Raw genomic sequence first — 23,030 nt, 5'->3', positions numbered from 1 at the left:
CCCACGTCAATCTGGGACCTAAATTATGTTTTGGGAAAATTAACCTTACCACTCTTTGAACCTGCTGCTTCAGCATAACTGAAATACCTTTCCTGGAAGATTGCTTTTTTGCTAGCTATCACCTCAGCCAGAAGGGTTTCAGAACTTTAGGCACTGATGGCCATTGAGCCCTTCATCATTTTCCATGCAGACAGGGTTTCCCTTAGGACTAACCCTTACCTTTATGCCCAAGGTGGTGTCTAATGTGACTCTCAAGCAGGCCATTCATTTGCCCATTTTCTTTCCTAACCCTCAAAACAACGGGGAAAGAATTCTGCATTCTCTAGACGTGCATAGACTGCTCAGATGCTACCTGGACCGTACTAGACCCTTCAAAAAAACGGACCAACTTCTTGTCAGTTTTGCCCAAGGGACAGAGGGGAAGCCCATTTCCAAGCAGACTATTTCCAAATGAATATCACATTGTATCCATTTCTGCTACAGATTTTATGGGAAACCTAACCTTAAGTCTGTTCGTACCCATTCCACTAGGGCAGCCTCCACTTCCACAGCATTCCTCAGAGGAGTTCCCACCAGGGACATCTTGGAAGCTGCCACCTGGACCTCGGTCTATACCTTTGCAAAGCATTACCACATTCCTCTTTTCTCTAATTCTAGGGCAGGGTTTGCCTCTGTAGTTCTGCAGGGCTTGCTTACCCATGCCTAAGTCTCTATCTTATCCTTCCACCCCTCTCCTCAGCTTTGGAAATCCTCCCACAGGTGATGACTGCAACAGTGAAGCATGAACATAGTACAGCTGTGTGCACTTACTATAAATGTAGATGTTTGAATGTATTCACTGTTGCAGTCCTAGATGTTCATCGTGCATACAGCTGCAGTAATCACAGATGGGTTTTCTGCCGTCAGGCGGGACCTCGGTCGGCCGAATTCCAAAGTCTAGGTCCGGCGTCGGTTGTTGTCGCTTTCTTTCCTGACGTCAGTGCGACAGGGGTATATAAGACACAGCCGACGCCATTTTCTTCAGTCTTTTTTGCCGCGAGGTGCCCGAAGCAGAAGCAGTTCGCAAGTGCCGGTCGGCCAGCTCCTGAATTTACGAAAAATTGGAAACCGAAGTCTTCTTTAAAGCTAAGTACCCGCTAGAAACTTTTCTTGCCTCAGACTGATGTCAGACAAAGTTAACAATTGTATTTCTTGTGGGAAGCAAATACCGCGTAAGGATTTCCATTCTCTCTGCATACCTTGTTTAGGCCCAGACCACGACGTCTCGGGCTGTCGCTTTTGCGCTACTTTCAATAAACGCACTATTAAGCGTCGGGCGGAGTTCGCCCAACACTTTTTTGGTAAAGCCTTTGATTATAAAATGTCGTCGGAGAGTCCGACTACCGTTTTGTCCAAAAAACGCAAGGACAAAGACCAACACGCGAGGTCCGCGGTCCCCACCGACACCACGCCAAAACCGGCTACACGTGGTCTGGTTCTCAGCGAGACGCCTACGCAGCCCCTGACTACCGACGACACTTCTTTGGCGGTGTCTTCTGTAACCGAGACCTCAGGTACCTCGGCCCATACCCAGACTACAACCACCAAAGCCACTGTGAGTGTTGAGCCTCCTAATGTGGACAGGTCCACTTCCACACATAGTGTCTTTAGACCCTCATCCTCCTTTTCCATAAAGGCCTTTACTAAGTCCAAATCAGCCATGCATCCCAAGAGGCCTGTTGCACAGGGCCCATCTCCAGGTCCCATGCCTAAAAAGCAGATGCTAAAAATGGCTGAGGATTTAATTACTCTTATCAGGGGTTCCCAACCCCCTCCAGACAAGAGACCCAGAGTGGAGGAAGATTCTCCCTCTTCTGACCAGGGCTCCATTTTTTCAGAACATTCTGATGTAGAGGAACACTCTATTCCCTTTTGAAGATTCTGATGCAGAGCAGTCCATTCCTTCTGTATCTCCACCAGAGGATTTTTCTTTTGGGGAAACCTTGCACACCTAGAGGGAACACTTCCATTGGGAAGGCCAAGACTTTTCTGTTTCCAAGAAAAGACTTAAGGAATTTCTTTTGTTACCTCAGCACAGACCTCTGGCGATACCTCCTGTCTTGGACATACTTGATGATGTTTACTCGGAGGCTTGCCTTAATCCGGATTCCCTGCCTCCTGCCCCAGTCAAGCCTGATAGGTACTACAGAGTTCCTAACTCTCACCAATTTCTTTACAAAAGCCATAATGCTTACCCTGAAACCATTTCTCAAGGCCCCAAGGGAATGAAGGCCTCTACTGCTAAGAATCCATTACCTTCCGAAAGAGAGTCTAGATCCTTAGAAAGGTGGGGAAAAAAGGTATATACCTCGGCCACCCTAGCCATGAGGGCCTTAAATTGTCAGTTCCATATGCTTAAATATCAGCAGTTTCTGTTATCACAATTAAGAAATAAAATGTCTCAACCTGAACAACCAGATTTGAAGGAGTTGCAGGATATGATGCATAGTGCAGAACAAGTGGGTAAACACACCTTACAATGTGGCTATGATGCCCTAGAGGCCTCAAGTAGAGCTGCTGTTACAGGATCAGTCATTCGTAGACATGCCTGGCTTAGGGAACAAATCTTGCCTGATCATGTTAAAGCTAAACTACTAGATGCTCCTTTACAAAAGGATGTACTATTTGGTACTAATGCTGAGGAGATACTACGGAAAATGGAAGAAAAAGCTAAATCTATGCAAACTGTCAAAGCTTTTCTACAGGTTCAACCACCACGTTTTAGCAGAAATTGGCCTTCAAAAAACTGGTCCTTTCCAGCCACGGACAAGCCCCAAATAGGTAGATACAGGCGCACAAGGGGCAGAGGACAATCTCAAGGATCATATAGAGGCAGACAATGGCAGACTCCAGCACCAAGAGGTGGCGAAGACAGTGCACAACAGTACAGGAAACAAACCCAATGACTTCCTCCTTTTCATGCCAAGCAAGTCTCAGCTGGCAGCACCCTTGGGAGGAAAGCTGGCATTATTTACAAGAAATTGGCATATTATCATAACAGACAAATGGATCCTGGACATTATAAACAGAGGCTACAGATTTCATTTTCACACTCTTCCAAAAATGAGAGGCATGCCGAACCTGCCACACAATCAAAGGGCAGAGGCTCAAATACAAATTTCAAAGCTCATGGACATGAAAGCTGTTCAAGAGGTACCTACTCACGAACAAGGTCAAGGTTTTTATTCCAGACTATTTCTGGTACCAAGGAAAGGAACCGACTGGAGACCCATTTTGGGCTTATCCATCCTAAACACATTTCTACTCGTACCAAAATTCAAGATGCTCACATTACAGCAGCTTCTTCCCATGCTGGGCAAGGAGTTTTGGCTGGTAACATTGGACCTCAAGGAGGCATACCTGCATGTCCCAATCAGACAAAGCTGCAGAAGATACCTCAGATTTCTTGCAGGTTCAATCCACTATCAATTCTCTGCATTGCCCTTTGGCTTATCTACTGCGTCCAGAGTATTCACGAAATGTCTGGCATCAGTAATTGCCTACTGCAGACTTCAAGGGATACAAATTTACCCTTATTTGGATGACTGCCTGATCCAAGCGGACAGCAAGCACATACTTCTGAAACATCTGGCTTATGTAACACGGTTATTGAATTCCCTGGGATACACAGTCAACAAAGAGAAATCCAGGCTAACACCATCTCAGAAAATAACTTTCCTGGGTGCCAACTTGGACACAAACACCCAGATGGCCTATCTCACACCAGAAAAACAGGGGCAACTAACTCAGTACTTCAAAATACTAACAAATTGTACCAGGCTCACTGCAAGGAAAATCCTGCAGGCTCTGGGATTCATGGCATCTTGCATTCTTTTAATCCCATGTGCAAAGTTGCATGTGAGGAAACTTCAATGGTACCTAAAAAACCTATGGTCTCAACACAGCCACAGTTTGGAAACAATAATACCAATAATCCCATGTTTGCAAAAGGAATTTCTATGGTGGGCCCAAGCATGCCAAACAAACACAGGTCTTCCATTCTGCAAGCCTCAAGCAAATCAAGTCATCACAACAGACGCCTCAGACTACGCCTGGGTGCGCACATGACAGACAGGTGCATTCAGGGCAAATGGTCCCAAAAGGAAAAGCACCTTCACATCAATCAAAAAGAAATGCTAGCAGTGATAAATGCAATTACAGCTTTCAAGGACCTCCTGCATCCAGGGCAATTATTGATAAGAACAGACAACACCACAGTAATGTGGTACATAAACAAACAAGGAGGAACACATTCATACCCCCTGTGCAGGCTAGCCATGTCACTTTGGAACTTGGCTCTGGAATGGCAAATCGAACTTCAAGCACAGTGCTTGCCAGGTTTGGAAAACACACTGGCAGACAATCTACCCAGAAATATGACAGACCCACACGAATGGAAGTTGCATCCTCAAGTGTTTACAAAGATAATCCAAGCGTGGGGAAGGTCAGACATAGATCTCTTCGCCTCCCACAGGAATCATCAATTGGAAAAGTTCTGTTCAAGGACCTTTCATCCAAAGGCCTGGAGAGTGGACGCCCTTTCTTTCATTTGGGCAGCATGGACAGTTTACGCTTTCCCACCTTTGCCTCTTTTGCCCAAGGTGCTCTTGAAAGCAAGAGCAGACAGACCGAAGATGATACTGATTGCTCCAGACTGGCCAAGACAACACTGGTACCCACTCCTGAGGAGCCTAACGCAAAATCCTCCCTGATCCCTACCTCTAATGCCTCTTCTGCTGACTCAGCACAGCTACAAAACTCTTCACAGTCAGCTGAAAACACTCAATCTCGCTGCATGGAAAATTCCTTAACACCACAACAGACCCTACTCTCCAAAGAGGTGCAGGATGTCATTTTGGAGGCCAGAAGGCCATCTACTAGAAAGGCTTACTCCGCAAAATGGAAACGGTTTTGCGCTTGGAATGAGAAAAAAGGCCAGGATCCTAGAAAACTGAATTTGCCTCCGATATTACAGTATCTAGCTGAGTTGTTGAACAGTGGACTTTCATTTTCCTCCATCAAAATTCATGCCTCAGCCATTTCTGCAGAATTCAACACTGATCCACCCTTATTCTCTCACCCACTCTTAAGACAGTTCCTCAGAGGGGCTAAGAATATAAGACCTCCAAGGAAACAACCAATACCAGCCTGGGATCTTAATTACATTCTAGAAAAATTAACATTGCCTCCCTTTGAACCAGCTGCCTCAACAGATTTGCAATATTTGTCCTGGAAAACAGCATTCCTTCTGGCCATTACCTCAGCTCGTAGGGTTTCGGAACTACAAGCCCTCATGGCTGTGCAGCCCTTTCTCATCTTCCATCAGGACAGGGTTTCCCTACGAACCAACCCGTCATTTATGCCTAAGGTGGTATCTAGGGTAGCTTTAAATCAGGCCATACACTTACCTACCTTTTACCCCAATCCTCAAAACAAAGGGGAAAGGCTGCTACACTCCTTAGACATCCATAGACAGCTACGTTATTATTTGGTCAGAACAAAGCCTTTCAGGAAATCAAAACAACTTTTTGTGTCCTATGCTGTAGGAGCTCAAGGGAAGGCAATTTCCTAACAGACCATTTCAAAATGGATAGGCCACTGCATACGGTTTTGTTACTCCTTTCATGGAAAATCTGTTCCTACAGGCATCAGATCCCACTCCACAAGGGCCACAGCTACCTCTACAGCCTTCCTCAGAGAAGTCCCTACCAAAGATATTTTGGAGGCAGCCACTTGGAGTTCTGTGCATACCTTCACAAAACACTACCACCTGCCTTTATACTCCAAAACTAGAGCAGGCTTTGCCACTGCTGTGTTACAGGGCATTCTGGCTCTTCCCAGTTCCACCTAGTGCCTACCACCCTGTGCGTAGCTTTGGGATTCTACCCATCTGTGATTACTGCAGCTGTATGCACGATGAACATAGTACAGTTTTGTACCTACCATAAATGTAGATATTCGAGTGCTAATACAGCTGCAGTACAGGTTTCCCTCCCTTCTTCCCCTCTTGGTAAAGGCCTAGTGGCTAACCCCTCCCCATACAACGTGATTGGGTTATCCTTCTATGGTATATTTGCTTGCAACTACTGATTTTTGATTATATTGCATTGCATGAATATATATATATAATTTATGTATTGCCTTCCTTCTGGGGGCACCTGACATCTGGGGCAAGAAAGACTGAAGAAAATGGTGTCGGCTGTGTCTTATATACCCCCGTCGCACTGACGTCAGGAAAGAAAGCGACAACAACCGACGCCGGACCTAGACTTTGGAATTCGGCCGACCGAGGACCCGCCTGACGGCAGAAAACCCATCTGTGATTACTGCAGCTGTATTAGCACTCGAACATCTACATTTATGGTAGGTACAAAACTGTACTTTTCCCTCCCTCCTTCCTCCTTATATCCTCTTTCATTGGGGAGACATAAGCTTCTTGCGGTGGTTGTTAACCACAAGACCACTTTGCCGTATTTCTTGGGGCTTCTGATTGGTTAGGGTAAGAAAAACTGATGTAATGGTGTCAACTGCCTTACTTTATAGGACTGATGACCTGACGTCATTCTACAGGTGACAGCAGCTGACACAGAAAAACATTGACTCTGGTATTCGGGGCGGCCAAGGGCTACCACAGCAGGGATAACCCATAGGTGATGACTGCAACAGTCAATACACTCGAACATCTACATTTATGGTAAGTGCATGCAACTGTACTTTTTGTTGTTTGTAGTCATGTCTCCTTTATTTTGAAGTGTACATTCTGTCCTCATAAGGGCGCATCATAGAGGTACTTAATGTGTTACATTGCTGATTGCATAGCAGTTTTTTTTCTCAATGCAGCATTCATTTAGTTAAGCTTACTGGGGTATTGATTTAGCTGGGGAAAAATAAGCTTGTGTGTACACAGTAATGGCAGAAAGAACCTATAACCTATGGTGTAGTGCTTCTTGTTTATTGACCATATGGTTGTATCATGTATGCTATAATGCTAGCTTGCACAGAATTTCAAGAAATGTCTGGTTTGTCACCGTGTGTTTCATTTAACATACATAAATTTGCAAGTATTTTGCTTTAAAGTTGTGTAGTGCTTTGGGTGCAAAAGAAGCTTCATAGCACAACTGAAACTCAAAATGTTATTTTATTATTTCTTAGGTCCTTTCCCTTGCAAAGCTATCACCAAGATTCAGTGGCTGATCACAAAGCATGGGTAAGTCTTTTTTATTGCCTGGTCTGCTACTCATGGTTCAATAAATTTTACTGACCATGTGAGCTTGCGAGAAAAAAAATTTATTGCATGTATCCTTATTGCTGTGAATGGCTAGAACTGTTGTAGCTTTAATTTTGAAAGAATGAAGTAACACTTCATACGCTATCAGAAGGAAAATAAAATACATTCAGGCAATTTTATTTATTTTTTTTCAAAGCATAACTTTGTCATTGTCCTTGCATCTCGACTACTTTTCAGAATTGATAGCTGCTATGTGTTCTAGCTTGTTCATCTCAAAGTTCTATCACATATTTTGCTTTCTGTTGTGGGTGTGATAGTAGTGTCCTAAATGATTTGTATAGGTGAGTGGTTTGTATTCAGTGATGATAGCTGAAGTGTGCAGAACACCAAGAAATGTAGTATGATTATCTTTAACACAGCATCTGTTTCATTAAGAAGAGAAGGGCTCTAAGTTATTGGATATGTATGTTTGGCAGTTGACTTAGAGGGTTAAGGCTGTAAGCTATAGTTGTACAAGGTTTGAACCCCCTCAGCCGGTGTTTGCTTACTCTGACCTTGAGCAAATAACTTAACCAGATATTGCTCCTGGGTTACCTCTGAAAAGGAACTAAGATTGTGGTGGGTTTTGTTGGTTAACAAATGGGTATTCATGTTTTTTTTCTGTTGAGCATTTGAACAGTGTGTTACAGAAAATGTGTAGTATATTTCTTGAGAATCTCCATGCATCTTACTTTAGAAAAGTAGATAAATATTCAACACGTCTTGTAGTACAAACGGTTAGATGGTATAACTACTTTACTGCTGGGGTTATTGCACTGCTTATGGGAAGTAGAATTGGAGATCCCAGATCATTTTTTTTTTTTTTCCTTAGAACACCCTTTGTGGTATTTCAAGGTGGCATGCCTCGGGCCAGCTATGGTGATAGGCACAGCATTACTGTCATCCATGGATCTAAACAGGTAGCCTTCGATTTTACATCAAGACTGATAGATTTCATAGTCATATGTGATGGAGGTCCAGAATCAGGTAAGAACTCTTTTACATTGACATTTTTGCTTTTCTTTAAATGCAGGGCTGAAGTATTGAGGAAGTTAAGAATGCATTAAATTAACAGAAGAATAGCCATGCAGGAAACCTGAACAATAGTAGCTGGCTATAATATTACTTTTTCCTTGCTTAAAGCCAGTGACCACAAAGATGTGACCCCCATGCCTCATACAGCACTCAAACTAGCAAAGTGCTGCATGAGGGCCGCTACTACACTACCTACCAGCACTGATTAATTTTTTGTCTGGGATTTCAGCTGTCAGCTGAAGTCACTGTAGCAATATTCCAAACAGATGGGTTAATTCCACTGACATCCGGCTGGGGTACCAAAGCCTAAACCTTTGAGCCATATGTCCGATGTATGACCTCAGCCCATGAGCGTAGGAGTACATAACTGGATGTACAAGGGTAAATCCTCAGACTCTTGCTGCCAGTCTGAAGATAGGTCTCACACCCACCGATCTGATCTTATGGTCATTGATACTATAAGCCTTCTGGGAGTCAGGAAAGTGCCACACTAGGGAACCTTCCTTTTTTCATCAAATTGATCACTGCTGCAGTAGCCTTAGCTGTATGGATTGTATCCCGCCAGGGATATTAGACAGCTTCCTAAGCTTCAGGGCATCTTGCATGTCTGAACCATCACTCAGTTTAGCTGACTAAAAATACAGATTTGTTTGCCAAGCTCTTTAGAGCTTTCCTACCATTGAAGAGAGCACTCATCTGCATTCTTTTGAAGAGCGACGATTTGTGCTGTTCGTTTCTTGGCATACGTTTCCTTTGTGGAGAAGCATCCACATTTAAAAAAAAAAATATTTAATTGTACTGTCCTTTTATGAAAGTTATTTTTAAGCTAGGAGTTTGTTTAAACAGACTGTTCTAAGGCTTCACTTTTAAAATGGGTGTGCAGTTTTTTCTTGCCTGTTTTAAAAGTTGTTTAAAATTGAAAAAACATTTTTTCCTGTGGAGAATTTGTCTTTTTCTTTTTGGGGTGATAGTGTTTTAAAGAACTTTTTACTCTGTTTTTGTGTGAAAAAAGTGACTTCTAAAGACTTGAAATTTTTAACAACCCTTACTGTTTATTTTCCATGGGAAAGGAGTACCATTTTTGGCTTGACCATGAAGCAAAATACTGGTCCCACAGTCCTCCTTCCAGTCACAGAAAGAAAAATAAGCAAACAGCCTTTGCCAGCCTACTCAGCTGCAGGTAGATGATTCTGCTGTGGTTATAGCCTGTTCCTTAGATGACTTATCTTTTACCCTGGATCGCCCTTGTGTAGCACCTGCAGCCACTGTGGACCAAGGCCTAGCCATGTCCTTTGTGGCTGTTAGGGTTCTCCTCAATGGGCAAGAGAGAGCCACTCTTGCCAGTCCAGGGAGAGGGAATTGGGAACGTTTTGCTGTTAGAATGTTGTGCTCACCCCTGGGGAAGCTGTGGCTGCTATAAATACTGTTGGTCGCATTTTTCCTATTAAAAAGAAACAAAAGTACCTCACAAAGAGGATTACTGGCCTCATACAAATGCCCTACACTGACCACCTCAAAAAACTCCAGCTTTACTCCGTAGCATATCGCCTACTCTGAGGTGATCTCTGCCTAACATATAAAGCTATGTCAAACCTAGAGCTGTTGGACATGCTACACCTAAAGAAATCCCAATCCCTCCGAGCTACATGCTCTAGGGACCTAAACCTTGTCACCACAATAAACAGGACACACTGGAGGGATAGATTCCTGTCCTAGAGACTTCCTATACTCTGGAACAAGCTACCCATCTATGTCAAGCAAAGTTCTTCATTAGCACTCTTCAAGAAAAATCTTGATGAGTGGATGGGAAATAGGAAATACACCCCGGGGATCACTTGTGTGTCTGCTGGGCAGTGGCACAGGAAAATAACTTTCTTGGGTGATGTAAGCTATGGAACCTTGCTGGCTAGGCTTACGTAGGCCCTTGGGGACAATAGCCTAGTTCCTACCTATGTATCTACTTCTCCTCAAATGTCCTTAGGCAGGAGTAGTTTATTGGGTCTGGCTCAAGGTTTAAATCTGGTTATTAATCTTTTTTATAAGGTGGTTTCTGGTAAAAGAAAGAGGAATACTCTAAAGAGATTCAAGCTTCTGAGTCTGGGCAGGAAGATGAAGGGGATACTGGGATGTTCATCGTGCATACAGCTGCAGTAATCACAGATGGGTTTTCAGGAAGATGAAGGGGATACTGGGATGTTCATCGTGCATACAGCTGCAGTAATCACAGATGGGTTTTCAGCCGTCAGGCGGTCCCTCGGTCGGCCGAATTCCAAAGTCTTGGTCCGGCGTCGGTTGTTGTCGCTTACTCTTCTGACGTCAGGAAGGCCAGAGTATATAAGACACAGCCGACACCATGTTCTTCAGTCTTTTTTACCGCGCGGTGCCCGAAGCAGAAGCAGTTCGCAAGTGCCGGTCGGCCAGCTCCTGAATTACGAAAATAATTGGAACCAAAGTCTTCATTAAAGCTAAGTACCCCGTTGGGGGGGACCTTTTCTTGCCTCAGACCGATGTCAGAAAAAGTTAATAATTGTATTTCTTGTGGGAAGCAAATACCGCATAAGGATTTCCATTCCCTTTGCATACCTTGTTTGGGCCCAGACCACGACGTCTCAGGCTGTCGCTTTTGCGCTACCTTCAATAAACGCACTATCAAGCGTCGGGCGGAGTTCGCCCAACACTACTTTGGTAAAGCTTTTGACTATAAAATGTCGTCGGACACTCCGACTACCGTTTTGTCCAAAAAATGCAAGGAAAAGGACCGACACGCGAGGCCCTCGGTCCCCGCCGACACCACGCCAAAACAGGCTACACGTGGTCCGGTACTCAGCGAGACGCCTTTGCAGTCCCTGACTACCGACGACACTTCTTTGGCGGTGTCCTCTGTACCCGAGACCACTGGGTCCTCGGCCCTTTCCCAGACTACAACCGAAGCCCCTGCTAATGTCGAGCCTACTAATGTGGATAGGTCCACTTCCACCCATGGTGTATTTAGGCCCTCATCTGCTTTTTCAATTAAGGCCTTCACTAAATTCAAAGCAGCCAGGCATCCCACGAGGCCTGTTCCTCAGGGCCCATCTCCTGGACACATGCCTAAGAAACAGATGCTTAAAATGGCTGAGGATCTAATTACTCTTATCAGAGGTTCTCAGCCCCCTCCTGACAAGAGACCCAGAGTGGAGGAAGAATCTCACTCATCTGATCAGGGATCCATTTTATCAGAACATTCTGATGCAGAGGAACAATCTTACTCCCCTTTTGAGGATTCGGATGCAGAACAGTCCATCCCTTCTTTATCCCCTCCTGAGGATTTTACTTTTGGGGAAACCTTGCACACCTTGAGGGAACACTTCCATTGGGAAGGCCAAGACTTTTCAGATTCCAAGAAAAGACTTAGGGAATTTCTTTGGTTACCTCAGCATAGGCCTCTGGCTATACCCCCTGTTTTGGATGTACTAGATGATGTCTACTCGGAGGCTTGCCTTAACCCTGATTCTCTGCCTCCTGCACCAGTAAAACCTGATAGGTATTACAGAGTACCCAGTTCACACCAATTTCTCTACAAAGGCCATAATGCTGATCCTGAAACCATTTCACAAGGCCCCAAGGGATTAAAGGCCTCCACTGCCAAGAATCCACTTCCTGCAGAAAGGGAATCCAGATCTCTAGAAAGATGGGGTAAAAGGTATATACCTCGGCCACCCTAGCCATGAGGGCCTTAAACTGTCAGTTTCATATGATTAAATATCAACAGTACCTGTTATCACAATTAAGGAACAAAATGTCTCAACCTGAACAACCAGATTTAAAAGAGTTACAGGATATGATGCATAGTGCGGAGCAAATGGGTAAACACCTTACAATGTGGTTATGATGCCCTAGAGGCTTCGAGTAGAGCGGCTGCTACAGGATCAGTCATTCGCAGACACTCCTGGCTTAGGGAACAAAATTTGCCTGATCATGTGAAAGCTAAACTTCTTGATGCTCCTTTACAAAAGGATGTACTATTTGGTACTAATGCTGAGGAGATGCTACGGAAAATGGAAGAAAAAGCCAAATCTATGCAAACTGTCAAAGCTTTATTACAGGTCCAACCACCACGTTTTAGCAGAAATTGGCCTTCAAAAAACTGGTCCTTTCCAGCCACTGACAAGCCCCAAAGAGGTAGATACAGACGCACAAGGGGCAGAGGGCAATCACAAGGATCATATAGAGGCAGACAATGGCAATCTACAGCACCAAGAGGTGGTGAAGATAGTGCACAACAATACAGGAAGCAAACCCAATGACTCCCTCATTTCCATGCCAAGCAAGTCTCAGCTGGCAGCACCTTTGGGAGGGAAACTAGCATTATTTGCAAGCAATTGGCATATTGTCACAACAGACAAATGGATACTGGACATTATAAACAGAGGCTACAAATTTCAATTTCACACTCTTTCAAAAATGAGAGGCATGCCAAACCTGCCACAAAATCAAAGGGCAGAGGCACAATTACAAATTTCAAAGCTCCTAAACATGAGAGCTATACAAAAGGTACCTACGCACCAACAAGGTCAAGGTTTTTATTCAAGACTTTTTCTGGTACCAAGAAAAGGAACCGACTGGAGACCCATTCTGGACTTATCCATCCTAAACACATTTCTGCTCGTACCAAAATTCAAGATGCTCACATTACAGCAACTTCTTCCCATGCTGGGCAAGGAGTTTTGGCTGGTAACATTGGACCTCAAGGAGGCATACCTGCATGTCCCAATCAGACAAAGCTGCAGAAGATACCTCAGATTTCTTGCAGGTTCAATCCACTATCAATTCTCTGCATTGCCCTTTGGCTTATCTACTGCGCCCAGAGTATTCACCAAGTGCCTGGCATCAGTGATTGCCTACTGCAGACTTCAAGGGATACAAATTTACCCTTATCTGGACGACTGCCTGATCCAAGTGGACAGCAAGCACATACTACTGGAACATCTGGCATATGTGACACGGTTACTGCTTTCTCTGGGATATACAATCAACAAGGAGAAATCAAGGCTAACACCATCTCAGAAAATAACCTTCCTGGGTGCCAGCTTGGACACAAACACCCAGATGGCATATCTTACGCCAGAAAAACAAGGGCAACTATCTCAGTACTTCAAAACACTAGCAAAAAAGTACCAGGCTTACTGCAAGGAAAATCCTGCAGGCTCTGGGATTCATGGCATCTTGCATTCTTCTAATCCCATGTGCAAAATTGCACATGAGGAAACTTCAATGGTACCTAAAAAATCTATGGTCTCAACACAGTCACAGTTTGGAAGCAATTATACCAATAATCCCATGCTTGCAAAAGGAATTTCTATGGTGGGCCCAAGCATGTCAAGTAAACACAGGCCTTCCATTCTGCAAGCCTCAAGCAAAACAAGTCATAATCACAGACGCCTCAGATTACACCTGGGGGGCGCACATGAAGGACAAGTGCATTCAGGGCAGATGGTCCCAAAAGGAAAAGCACCTGCACATCAATCAAAAAGAAATGCTGGCAGTAATAAATGCAATCACAGCTTTCAAGGACTTCCTGCATCCAGGACAATTGCTGATAAGAACAGACAACACCACAGTAATGTGGTACATAAACAAACAAGGAGGAACACATTCATACCCCTTGTGCAGACTAGCCATGACTCTTTGGAACTTGGCTCTGGAAAGACCAATCGAACTTCAAGCACAGTACGTTCCAGGGCTGGAAAACACACTGGCAGACACTCTAAGCAGAAATATGACAGATCCACAAGAATGGAAGTTACATCCTCTGGTGTTTACAGAGATAATCCAAGCGTGGGGGAGGCCGGACATAGATCTTTTTGCCTCCCACAGGAACCATCAAATGAAAAAGTTTTGTTCAAGGACCTTCCATCCAAAGGCCTGGAAAGTGGACGCCCTTTCATTCTGTTGGACAGCATGGACAGTTTATGCATTCCCACCTCTGCCTCTTCTGCCCAAGGTACTTTTGAAAGCAAGAACAGACAAACCGAGGATGATACTGATTGCTCCAGATTGGCCAAGGCAACACTGGTATCCACTCCTGAGGAGCTTAACGCATACTCCTCCCTGGTCCCTGCCTCTAATACCTCTTCTGCTGACTCAGAACAACTACAAAACTCTTCACAGTCAGCTGAAAACACTCAACCTCGCTGCATGGAAAATTCCTTAACACCACAACAGACCCTACTCTCCAAGGAGGTGCAGGATGTCATTTTGGAGGCCAGAAGACCATCTGCTAGAAAAGCTTACTCCGCTAAATGGAAGCGGTTTTGCTGTTGGAATGAGAAAAGAGGCCAGGACCCTAGAAAATTGAACTTGCCTCAGGTTTTACAGTACCTAGCTGAACTACTAAACAGTGGGCTCTCATTTTCTTCCATAAAAATTCATGCCTCAGCCATTTCTGCAGAATTCAACACGGATCCTCCTTTATTCTCTCACCCACTCTTACGACAGTTCCTCAGAGGGGCTAAGAATATAAGACCTCCAAGGAAACAACCAATACCAGCCTGGGACCTTAATTACATGCTAGAAAAATTAACATTGCCTCCTTTTGAACCTGCTGCCTCAACAGATTTGCAATATTTGTCCTGGAAAACTGCTTTCCTTCTGGCCATCACTTCAGCTCGTAGGGTTTCTGAATTACAGGCCCTCATGGCGGTGCAGCCCTTCCTCATCTTCCATCAGGACAGGGTTTCCCTTCGTACCAACCCATCTTTTATGCTAAAAGTGGTATCCCGGGTAGCCTTAAATCAAGCCATACACCTACCTACCTTTTATCCTAACCCTCAAAACAAAGGGGAAAGGCTGCTACACTCTTTAGACATCCATAGGCAGCTACGTTATTATTTGGACAGAACAAAGTCCTTCAGGAAATCAGAACAACTTTTTGTGTCCTATGCCGTAGGGTCTCAAGGGAAACCAGTTACAAAACAGACCATTTCCAAGTGGATTGGCCACTGCATACGGTTTTGTTATTCCTGTCATGGGAAACCTGTCCCTACTGGTATCAGATCTCACTCCACCAGGGCCGCAGCCACCTCTACAGCCTTCCTCAGAGGTGTTCCTACTAAAGATATTTTGGAGGCAGCCACTTGGAGTTCTGTACATACCTTCACAAAACACTACCACCTGCCCTTATATTCCAGAACAAGAGCAGGCTTTGCCACTGCTGTTTTGCAGGGCATTCTGGCTCAACCCAGATGTTCATCGTGTATTACAGCTGCAGTAATTACATATGGGGTTTTCAGCCGGCAGGCGGTCCCTCGGTCGGCCGAATTCCAAAGTCTTGGTCCGGCGTCGGTTGTTGTCGCGTAGTCTTCTGACGTCAGGAAGTCTAGAGTATAAAAGACACAGCCAACGCCATCTTCTTCAGTCTTTTTTGCCGCGCGGTGCCTGAAGCAGAAGCAGTTCGCAAGTGCCGGTCGGCCAGCTCCTGAATTACGAAAAATTTAGAACCGAAGTCTTCATTAAAGCTAAGTACCCCGTTGGGGAATCTTTTCTTGCCTCAGACCGATGTCAGAAAAAGTTAATAATTGTATTTCTTGTGGGAAGCAAATACCGCATAAGGATTTCCATTCCCTTTGCATACCTTGTTTGGGCCCAGACCACGACGTCTCGGGCTGCCGCTTTGTGCTACCTTCAATAGACGCACTATCAGCGTCGGAGTTCGCCCAGCACTATTTTGGTAAAGCGTTTAATTATAAAATGTCGCCGGATACTCCGACTACCGCTATGTCCAGAAAGCAAAGAAAAGGACAGTCAGTCGAGAACTGCGGTCTCCACCGACACCTTGAAACAAGCTCCACGTGGGCGGTTCTCAGTGAGACGCCTTTGCAGTCCCTGACTACCGACACTCCTCGGGCGGGGTCGTCTGTACCTGAGACCGCTGGTTCTTCGGTCCTTTCCCAAACTACAACCGAAGCCCCTGCTCATGTCAAACCCACCAATGTGGATAGATCTACATCCACCCATGGTGTATTTAGGCCTTCATCTTCTTTCTCCATCAAGGCCTTTACTAAAGCCAAATCAGCCAAGCAACTTTCTAGGCCTGCCTCACAAGGCCCAAGACCTGGGCCTCGCCTAAGAAGCACATGCTTAAAATGGCTGAAGACCTGATCACTCTTATCAGAGGCTCCCAGGCCCCTCCGGACAAGAGACCCAGAGTAGAGGAGGATTCTCCTCCTTCTGACCAAGAATCCATTTTATCAGAACATTCTGATGCTGAAGAACACTCTTATTCACCCTTCGAAGATTCGGATGCAGAGCAGTCTATTCCTTCTGTATCCCCCCCTGAGGATTTTTCCTTTGGGGAAACTTTACACTCCTTGAGAGCACTTCCATTGGGAAGGCCAAGACTTTTCAGACTCCAAGAAAAGGCTTAGGGAATTCCTCTGGTTACCTCAGCATAGACCTTTGGCTATTCCCCCTGTTTTGGAGGTTTTGGATGATGTATACTCGGAGGCCTGTCTTAATCCTGATTCCCTGCCTCCTGCACCAGTTAAGCCGGTTAGGTATTACAGAGTTCCTAATTCTCATCAGTTCCTCTATAAAGGCCATAATGCAGACCATGAAACTATTTCTCAAGGCCCTAAAGGAATTAAGGCTTCCACGGCCAAGAATCCACTACCTGCAGAAAGGGAATCTAGATCGCTAGAAAGGTGGGGTAAGAAGGTTTACACCTCGGCCACCCTTGCCATGAGGGCCTTAAACTGCCAGTTTCATATGATTAAATATCAGCAATTTCTGTTATCACAATTAAAAACCAAAATGTCGCAGCCTGAACAACCAGATTTAAAAGAGTTACAGGACATGATGCATAGTGCCGAACAAGTGGGCAAGCACTCCTTACAATGTGGTTATGATGCCCTAGAGGCCTCCAGCAGATCGGCCGCCACCGGAGCAGTCATTCGCAGACATGCATGGCTAAGGGAACAAAATCTTCCAGACCAGGTGAAAGCAAAAATTCTGGATGCACCGTTACATAAGGATGCTCTTTTTGGTACTAATGCTGAGGATATTTACGAAAATGGAAGAAAAGCAAAATCTATGCAAACTGTCAAAGCTTTCTTACAGGTTCAGCCACCAAGGTTCAGCAGGAATTGGCCGTCAAAAAACTGGTCCTTTCCAGCCACTGACAAGGCCCAAAGAGGCAGATACAGGCGGAAGGGCAGAGGACAACAAGGGCCCTACAGAGGCAGACAATGGCAATCACCAACACCAAGAGCTGGTGACGACAGTGCACAGCAGTACAGAAAACAGACTCAATGACTCCCTCATTTCCATGCCAAGCAAAATTCAACTGGCAGCACCTTTGGGAGGAAAACTGGCACTATTTGCAAACAATTGGCATATTGTCACAACAGACAAATGGATTCTGGACATAATAAACAGAGGCTCCAAATTTCATTTTCACACTCTTCCAAAAATGAGAGGCATGCCAGACCTACCACAAAATCAAAGGGTAGAGGCACAACTACAAATCGCAAAGCTCCTAAACATGAGGGCTATACAAAAGGTACCTACGTACCAACAAGCACAAGGTTTTTATTCAAGGCTGTTTCTGGTGCCAAGAAAAGGAAGCGACTGGAGACCCATTCTGGACTTATCCATTCTCAACACATTTCTTCTCGTACCAAAATTCAAGATGCTCACATTACAGCAACTCCTTCCCATGCTGGGCAAGGGGTTTTGGCTGGTAACATTGGACCTCAAGGAGGCATACCTGCATGTCCCAATCAGACAAAGTTGCAGAAGATACCTCAGATTTCTTGCAGGTTCAAACCACTACCAATTCTCTGCATTGCCCTTTGGCTTATCTACTGCCCAGAGTATTCACCAAGTGCCTGGCATCAGTGATTGCATACTGCTGACTTCAAGGGATACAAATTTACCCTTATCTGGACGACTGCCTGATCCAAGCGGACAGCAAACACGTACTTCTGAAACATCTGGCATATGTGACACGTTTACTGCTTTCTCTGGGATACACCATCAACAAGGAGAAATCAAAGCTAACACCCTCTCAGAAAATAACCTTCCTGGGTGCCAACTTGGACACAAACACCCAGATGGCTTACCTTACAACAGAAAAACAAGGGCAACTATCTCATTACTTCAAAATGCTTGCAAAAAGTACCAGGCTTACTGCAAGGAAAATCCTGCAGGCTCTGGGATTCATGGCATCTTGCATTCTTCTAATCCATGTGCAAAGCTGCACATGAGGAAACTTCAATGGTACCTAAAAAATCTATGGTCTCAACACAGTCACAGTTTAGAAGTGGAGATTCCAATAATTCCCTGTCTTCAAAAGGAGTTCATATGGTGGGCCCAAGCATGCCAAGTAAACAAAGGCCTCCCATTCTGCAAGCCTCAAGCTACACAAGTCATAACCACAGACGCCTCAGATTACGCCTGGGGAGCGCACATGAAGGACAGGTGCATTCAGGGCAGATGGCCCCAAACAGAAAAGCACCTTTACATCAATCAAAAAGAAATGCTGGCAGTAATAAATGCAATTTCAGCGTTCAGAGAATTCCTGCATCCAGGACAACTGCTCATAAGAACAGACAACACCACAGTAATGTGGTACATAAACAAACAAGGAGGAACTCATTCATACCCCTTGTGCAGACTAACTATGACTCTTTGGAATCTAGCTCTGGAAAGACAAATGGAACTTCAGGCTCAGTACCTGCCAGGAATGGAAAACACACTGGCAGACACTCTGAGCAGGCATATGACAGACCCTCACGAATGGAAGCTACATCCACACGTATTCATGGAGATTGTTCAAGAGTGGGGAAGGCCAGACATAGACCTTTTTGCCTCCCACAAAATCATCAATTAAAAAAGTTTTGCTCAAGGACCTTCCACCCAAAGGCTTGGAAAGTGGACGCCCTTTCATTCACATGGACAACTTGGTCAGTTTATGCATTCCCACCACTACCTCTGCTGCCCAAGGTGCTTTTGAAAGTAAGAACAGACAAGCCGAGGATGATACTGATTGCTCCAGACTGGCCGAGACAACATTGGTATCCACTATTGAGGAGCCCAACACACACTCCTCCGTGGCCCCTGCCTCTAACACCTCTACTGCTGACGCAGAACAATTTCAAAACCCTACACAGTCAGCTGAAAACTCTCAGCCTAGCTGCATGGAAAATTCCTTAACTTCACATCAGACACTACTCTCCAAAGAAGTGCAGGATGTCATTTTGGAGGCCAGAAGACCATCTACAAGAAAAGCTTACTCCGTAAAATGGAAGCGGTTTTGCTGTTGGAATGAAGAACGAGGGCAGGATCCTAGAAAATTAAACCTGCCTCAGATCTTACAGTACCTAGCTGAACTTTTGAGCAAGGGACTTTCATTTTCCTCAGTCAAGATACATGCCTCAGCAATCTCTGCAGAATTCAATATGGATCCTCCTTTATTCTCACACCCACTCCTGCGACAGTTCCTCAGAGGGGCTAAGAACATAAGGCCTCCAAGGAAACAACCAGTGCCAGCTTGGGACCTTAACTATGTACTGGAAAAATTGACATTGCCTCCCTTTGAACCAGCTGCTTCAGCAGAATTACAATATTTGTCCTGGAAAACAGCTTTTCTCCTGGCCATCACTTCAGCTCGTAGGGTATCTGAGTTACAGGCCCTCATGGCGGTGCAGCCATTCCTCATATTCCATCAGGACAGGGTTTCCCTGCGTACTAACCCTTCTTTTATGCCTAAAGTGGTATCTAGGGTAGCCCTAAACCAGGCCATACACCTTCAGAAAATCAGATCAACTCCTAGTTTCCTATGCTGTGGGGGGTCAAGGGAAACCTGTAAACAGACCATTTCCAAGTGGATTGGTCACTGCATACGCTTCTGTTACTCCTATCATGGAAAGATCGTACCTACTGGTATCAGATCACACTCCACTAGGGCCACAGCCACCTCTACAGCCTTCCTCAGAGGAGTGCCTACTAAAGATATCTTGGAGGCAGCCACTTGGAGTTCTGTACATACCTTCACAAAGCACTACCATCTGCCTTTATACTCCAGAACAAGAGCAGGCTTTGCCACTGCAGTTTTGCAGGGCATTCTAGCTCAACCCAGTTCCGTATAGTACCTACCACCCTATACATAGCTTTGGGATTCTACCCATATGTAATTACTGCAGCTGTAATACACGATGAACATAGTACAGTTTTGTACCTACCATAAATGTAGATGTTCGAGGGCTATTACAGCTGCAGTACAGGTTTCCCACCCTCCTTCCCCACTTGGTAAGACCTTGGGGTTTGAATAACTATTCATACCTGCTGACTGGGTTATCCTGCTATGTTTTATTTGCTTACTTTTGTGTATTACACTAATTTATATATTGCCTTCCTTTTGGGGGCACCTGACATCTGGGGCAAGAAAGACTGAAGAAGATGGCGTCGGCTGTGTCTTTTATACTCTAGCCTTCCTGACGTCAGAAGAGTACGCAACAACAACCGACGCCGGACCAAGACTTTAGAATTCGGCCGACTGAGGGACCGCCTGCCGGCTGAAAACCCCATATGTAATTACTGCAGCTGTAATAGCCCTCGAACATCTACATTTATGGTAGGTACAAAACTGTACTTTCCTCATAGTACCTACCACCCTATGCATAGCTTTGGGACTCTACCCATCTGTGATTACTGCAGCTGTATGCACGATGAACGTAGTACAGTTTTGTACCTACCATAAATGTAGATGTTCGAGTGCTAATACAGCTGCAGTACAGGTTTCCCTCCGTCCTTCCCCTCTTGGTAAAGGCATGGGGCCTAACAACCTCTTCATACCACTTGACTGGGTTATCCTGCTATGTTTTATTTGCTTACTTACACTGTTTTTGCATTACATTGCATTGCATGCATATGTAGATAAGCTTTATTTATGTATTGCCTTCCTTTTGGGGGCACCTGACATCTGGGGCAAGAAAGACTGAAGAACACGGCGTCGGCTGTGTCTTATATACTCTGGCCTTCCTGACGTCAGAAGAGTAATTGACGACAACCGACGCCGGACCAAGACTTTGGAATTCGGCCGACCGAGGGACCGCCTGACGGCTGAAAACCCATCTGTGATTACTGCAGCTGTATTAGCACTCGAACATCTACATTTATGGTAGGTACAAAACTGTACTTTTTCTCTTCAGTTTCTTGATAAATACTCAGATGAAAGCTCAGGATGTTCTTAGTGTTTCACTGTTGCAGTCATCACATTTGGGTTATCCCTGCCGAGGTAGCCCTTGGCAGGCCTAAATAATAGAGACTTAGTATTTCTGTGTCAGTTGCTATCGCTTGAGGGCTGACGTCAGGTCGTCAGCAGTATAAAGTCAGGTAGCCAATGCCATTACATCAGTTGTCTTTGCCTTGGAGCCTGAAGCAGAAACAGTTTGCACGAGTGCTGGTCGGCCGCTACCCAAGTTTTCATTTCCGAATTGAAGTTGAAGACTTCTAAAGCTAAGTACCCCATTTGGGGATCCTTTTTTCTTGCACTAACCAATGTCAGAAAAGGTTAATTGTCTCGCTTGTGGAAAGCAAATACCACACCGAGACTTCCACTCTTACTGCATAATTTGTCTACGCCCAGACCACGAAGTCCTTCGTTGTTGCTTCTGCGCTTTGTTCAACGCCATAACTATCCATCGTCAAGCCCTTAGTGTAGCCAGATATTTTTCATTTACAGTCCTCGAATTCCGATATGGCGTCAGTAAGCCATCCGACAGCAGATCTTCCGAAAAAGCGTAAAGATAAAGACAGAGACAAACCGCACAGGTCCAAACCTACTGACGATGCTTCCATTAAGATAGTAGTCAGTCCTCCGGTACTCAGGCGCTTTCACAACCCCTGATGCCCGCTTCAGTTGATTCGCAGGCCTCTACTAAGACCCTTTTGGAGTCCAGTATGCCGCAAAACTCTTCCTCGTCTAAGGATCCTGCAGTTGTCTCTACAGAAAATGACATCTTCTTTCGCAACTACAATTCTTTCGAAAACAACCAAGTTCTTTAGGCCCAGGGTTCGAACTACACCCAAGAAACCAACTATCCACTCTGACGCCTGCTTCCTTGCCTCAGTCTCAAATGCTTAAAATGGCAAAATACCTTATCATGCTGATCAGGGGAAGCCAAGCTACTCACTCAAAAATGAAGAGATCTGTCCCCAGTAGTTCTGTCTGAACAAGAGTCAGATGAATCAGATGCATCTGACTATGAAGACATACAATCCCTCTCCATTTATGAGGATTCTGATGCAGAGGACTCCATTCCTTCAGCCTCTCCCCCAGAGTTTTTTTTTTTCCTGTGGGGAAGCCCTGCATTCTTTAAGGGAGCATTTCCAATGGGAAAGTAAGGACTACCCTCTGTCTAAAAAGAAACTCAGGGAATTCCTAGATCTTCCACAACACAGACCCTTGGCCATCCCCCCAGTTCTGGATGTGGTGGATGATGTTTTCCTTGAATCCAGCTCAACTCCTGATGCCTTACCTCCTTCTCCCAGAAAACCAGACAGGTACTACAGAGTCCCTGACTCACACAAATACCTTTTCAAAAATCGTACAGCTGACCTTGAGGTCATTTCTCAAGGGCCAAAAGGGATTATAAACCAACCTCTGCTAAGAATCTCACACCCTCTGACAGGGATTCCCAAGCATTAG

The 23,030-nt window shown here is 45.0% G+C and overlaps 1 protein-coding gene across 7 annotated transcripts in view; it reads left to right on the top strand.

The window, feature by feature from the left end:
• The window catches only part of LLGL2 (LLGL scribble cell polarity complex component 2), a 2,451,001-nt gene that overhangs the window by 731,698 nt on the left and 1,696,273 nt on the right, over window positions 1-23,030 (top strand). For all 7 annotated transcript variants that reach the window (XM_044084955.1, XM_044084956.1, XM_044084957.1 and 4 more), the window contains exons 9-10: window positions 7,192-7,246; window positions 8,139-8,293. In XM_044084955.1, coding sequence (XP_043940890.1) covers window positions 7,192-7,246; window positions 8,139-8,293 — 210 coding nt within the window. The remainder of the gene's footprint in view (window positions 1-7,191; window positions 7,247-8,138; window positions 8,294-23,030) is intronic.

Source organism: Protopterus annectens, chromosome 10.part0 (assembly GCF_019279795.1).
Source record: "Protopterus annectens isolate FY-2018-M chromosome 10.part0, PAN1.0, whole genome shotgun sequence".
Lineage (NCBI taxonomy): Eukaryota > Metazoa > Chordata > Ceratodontiformes > Protopteridae > Protopterus > Protopterus annectens.
The sequence above is the reverse complement of the archived record's forward strand: the minus strand, read 5'-3'. Positions and strand labels throughout refer to the sequence as shown.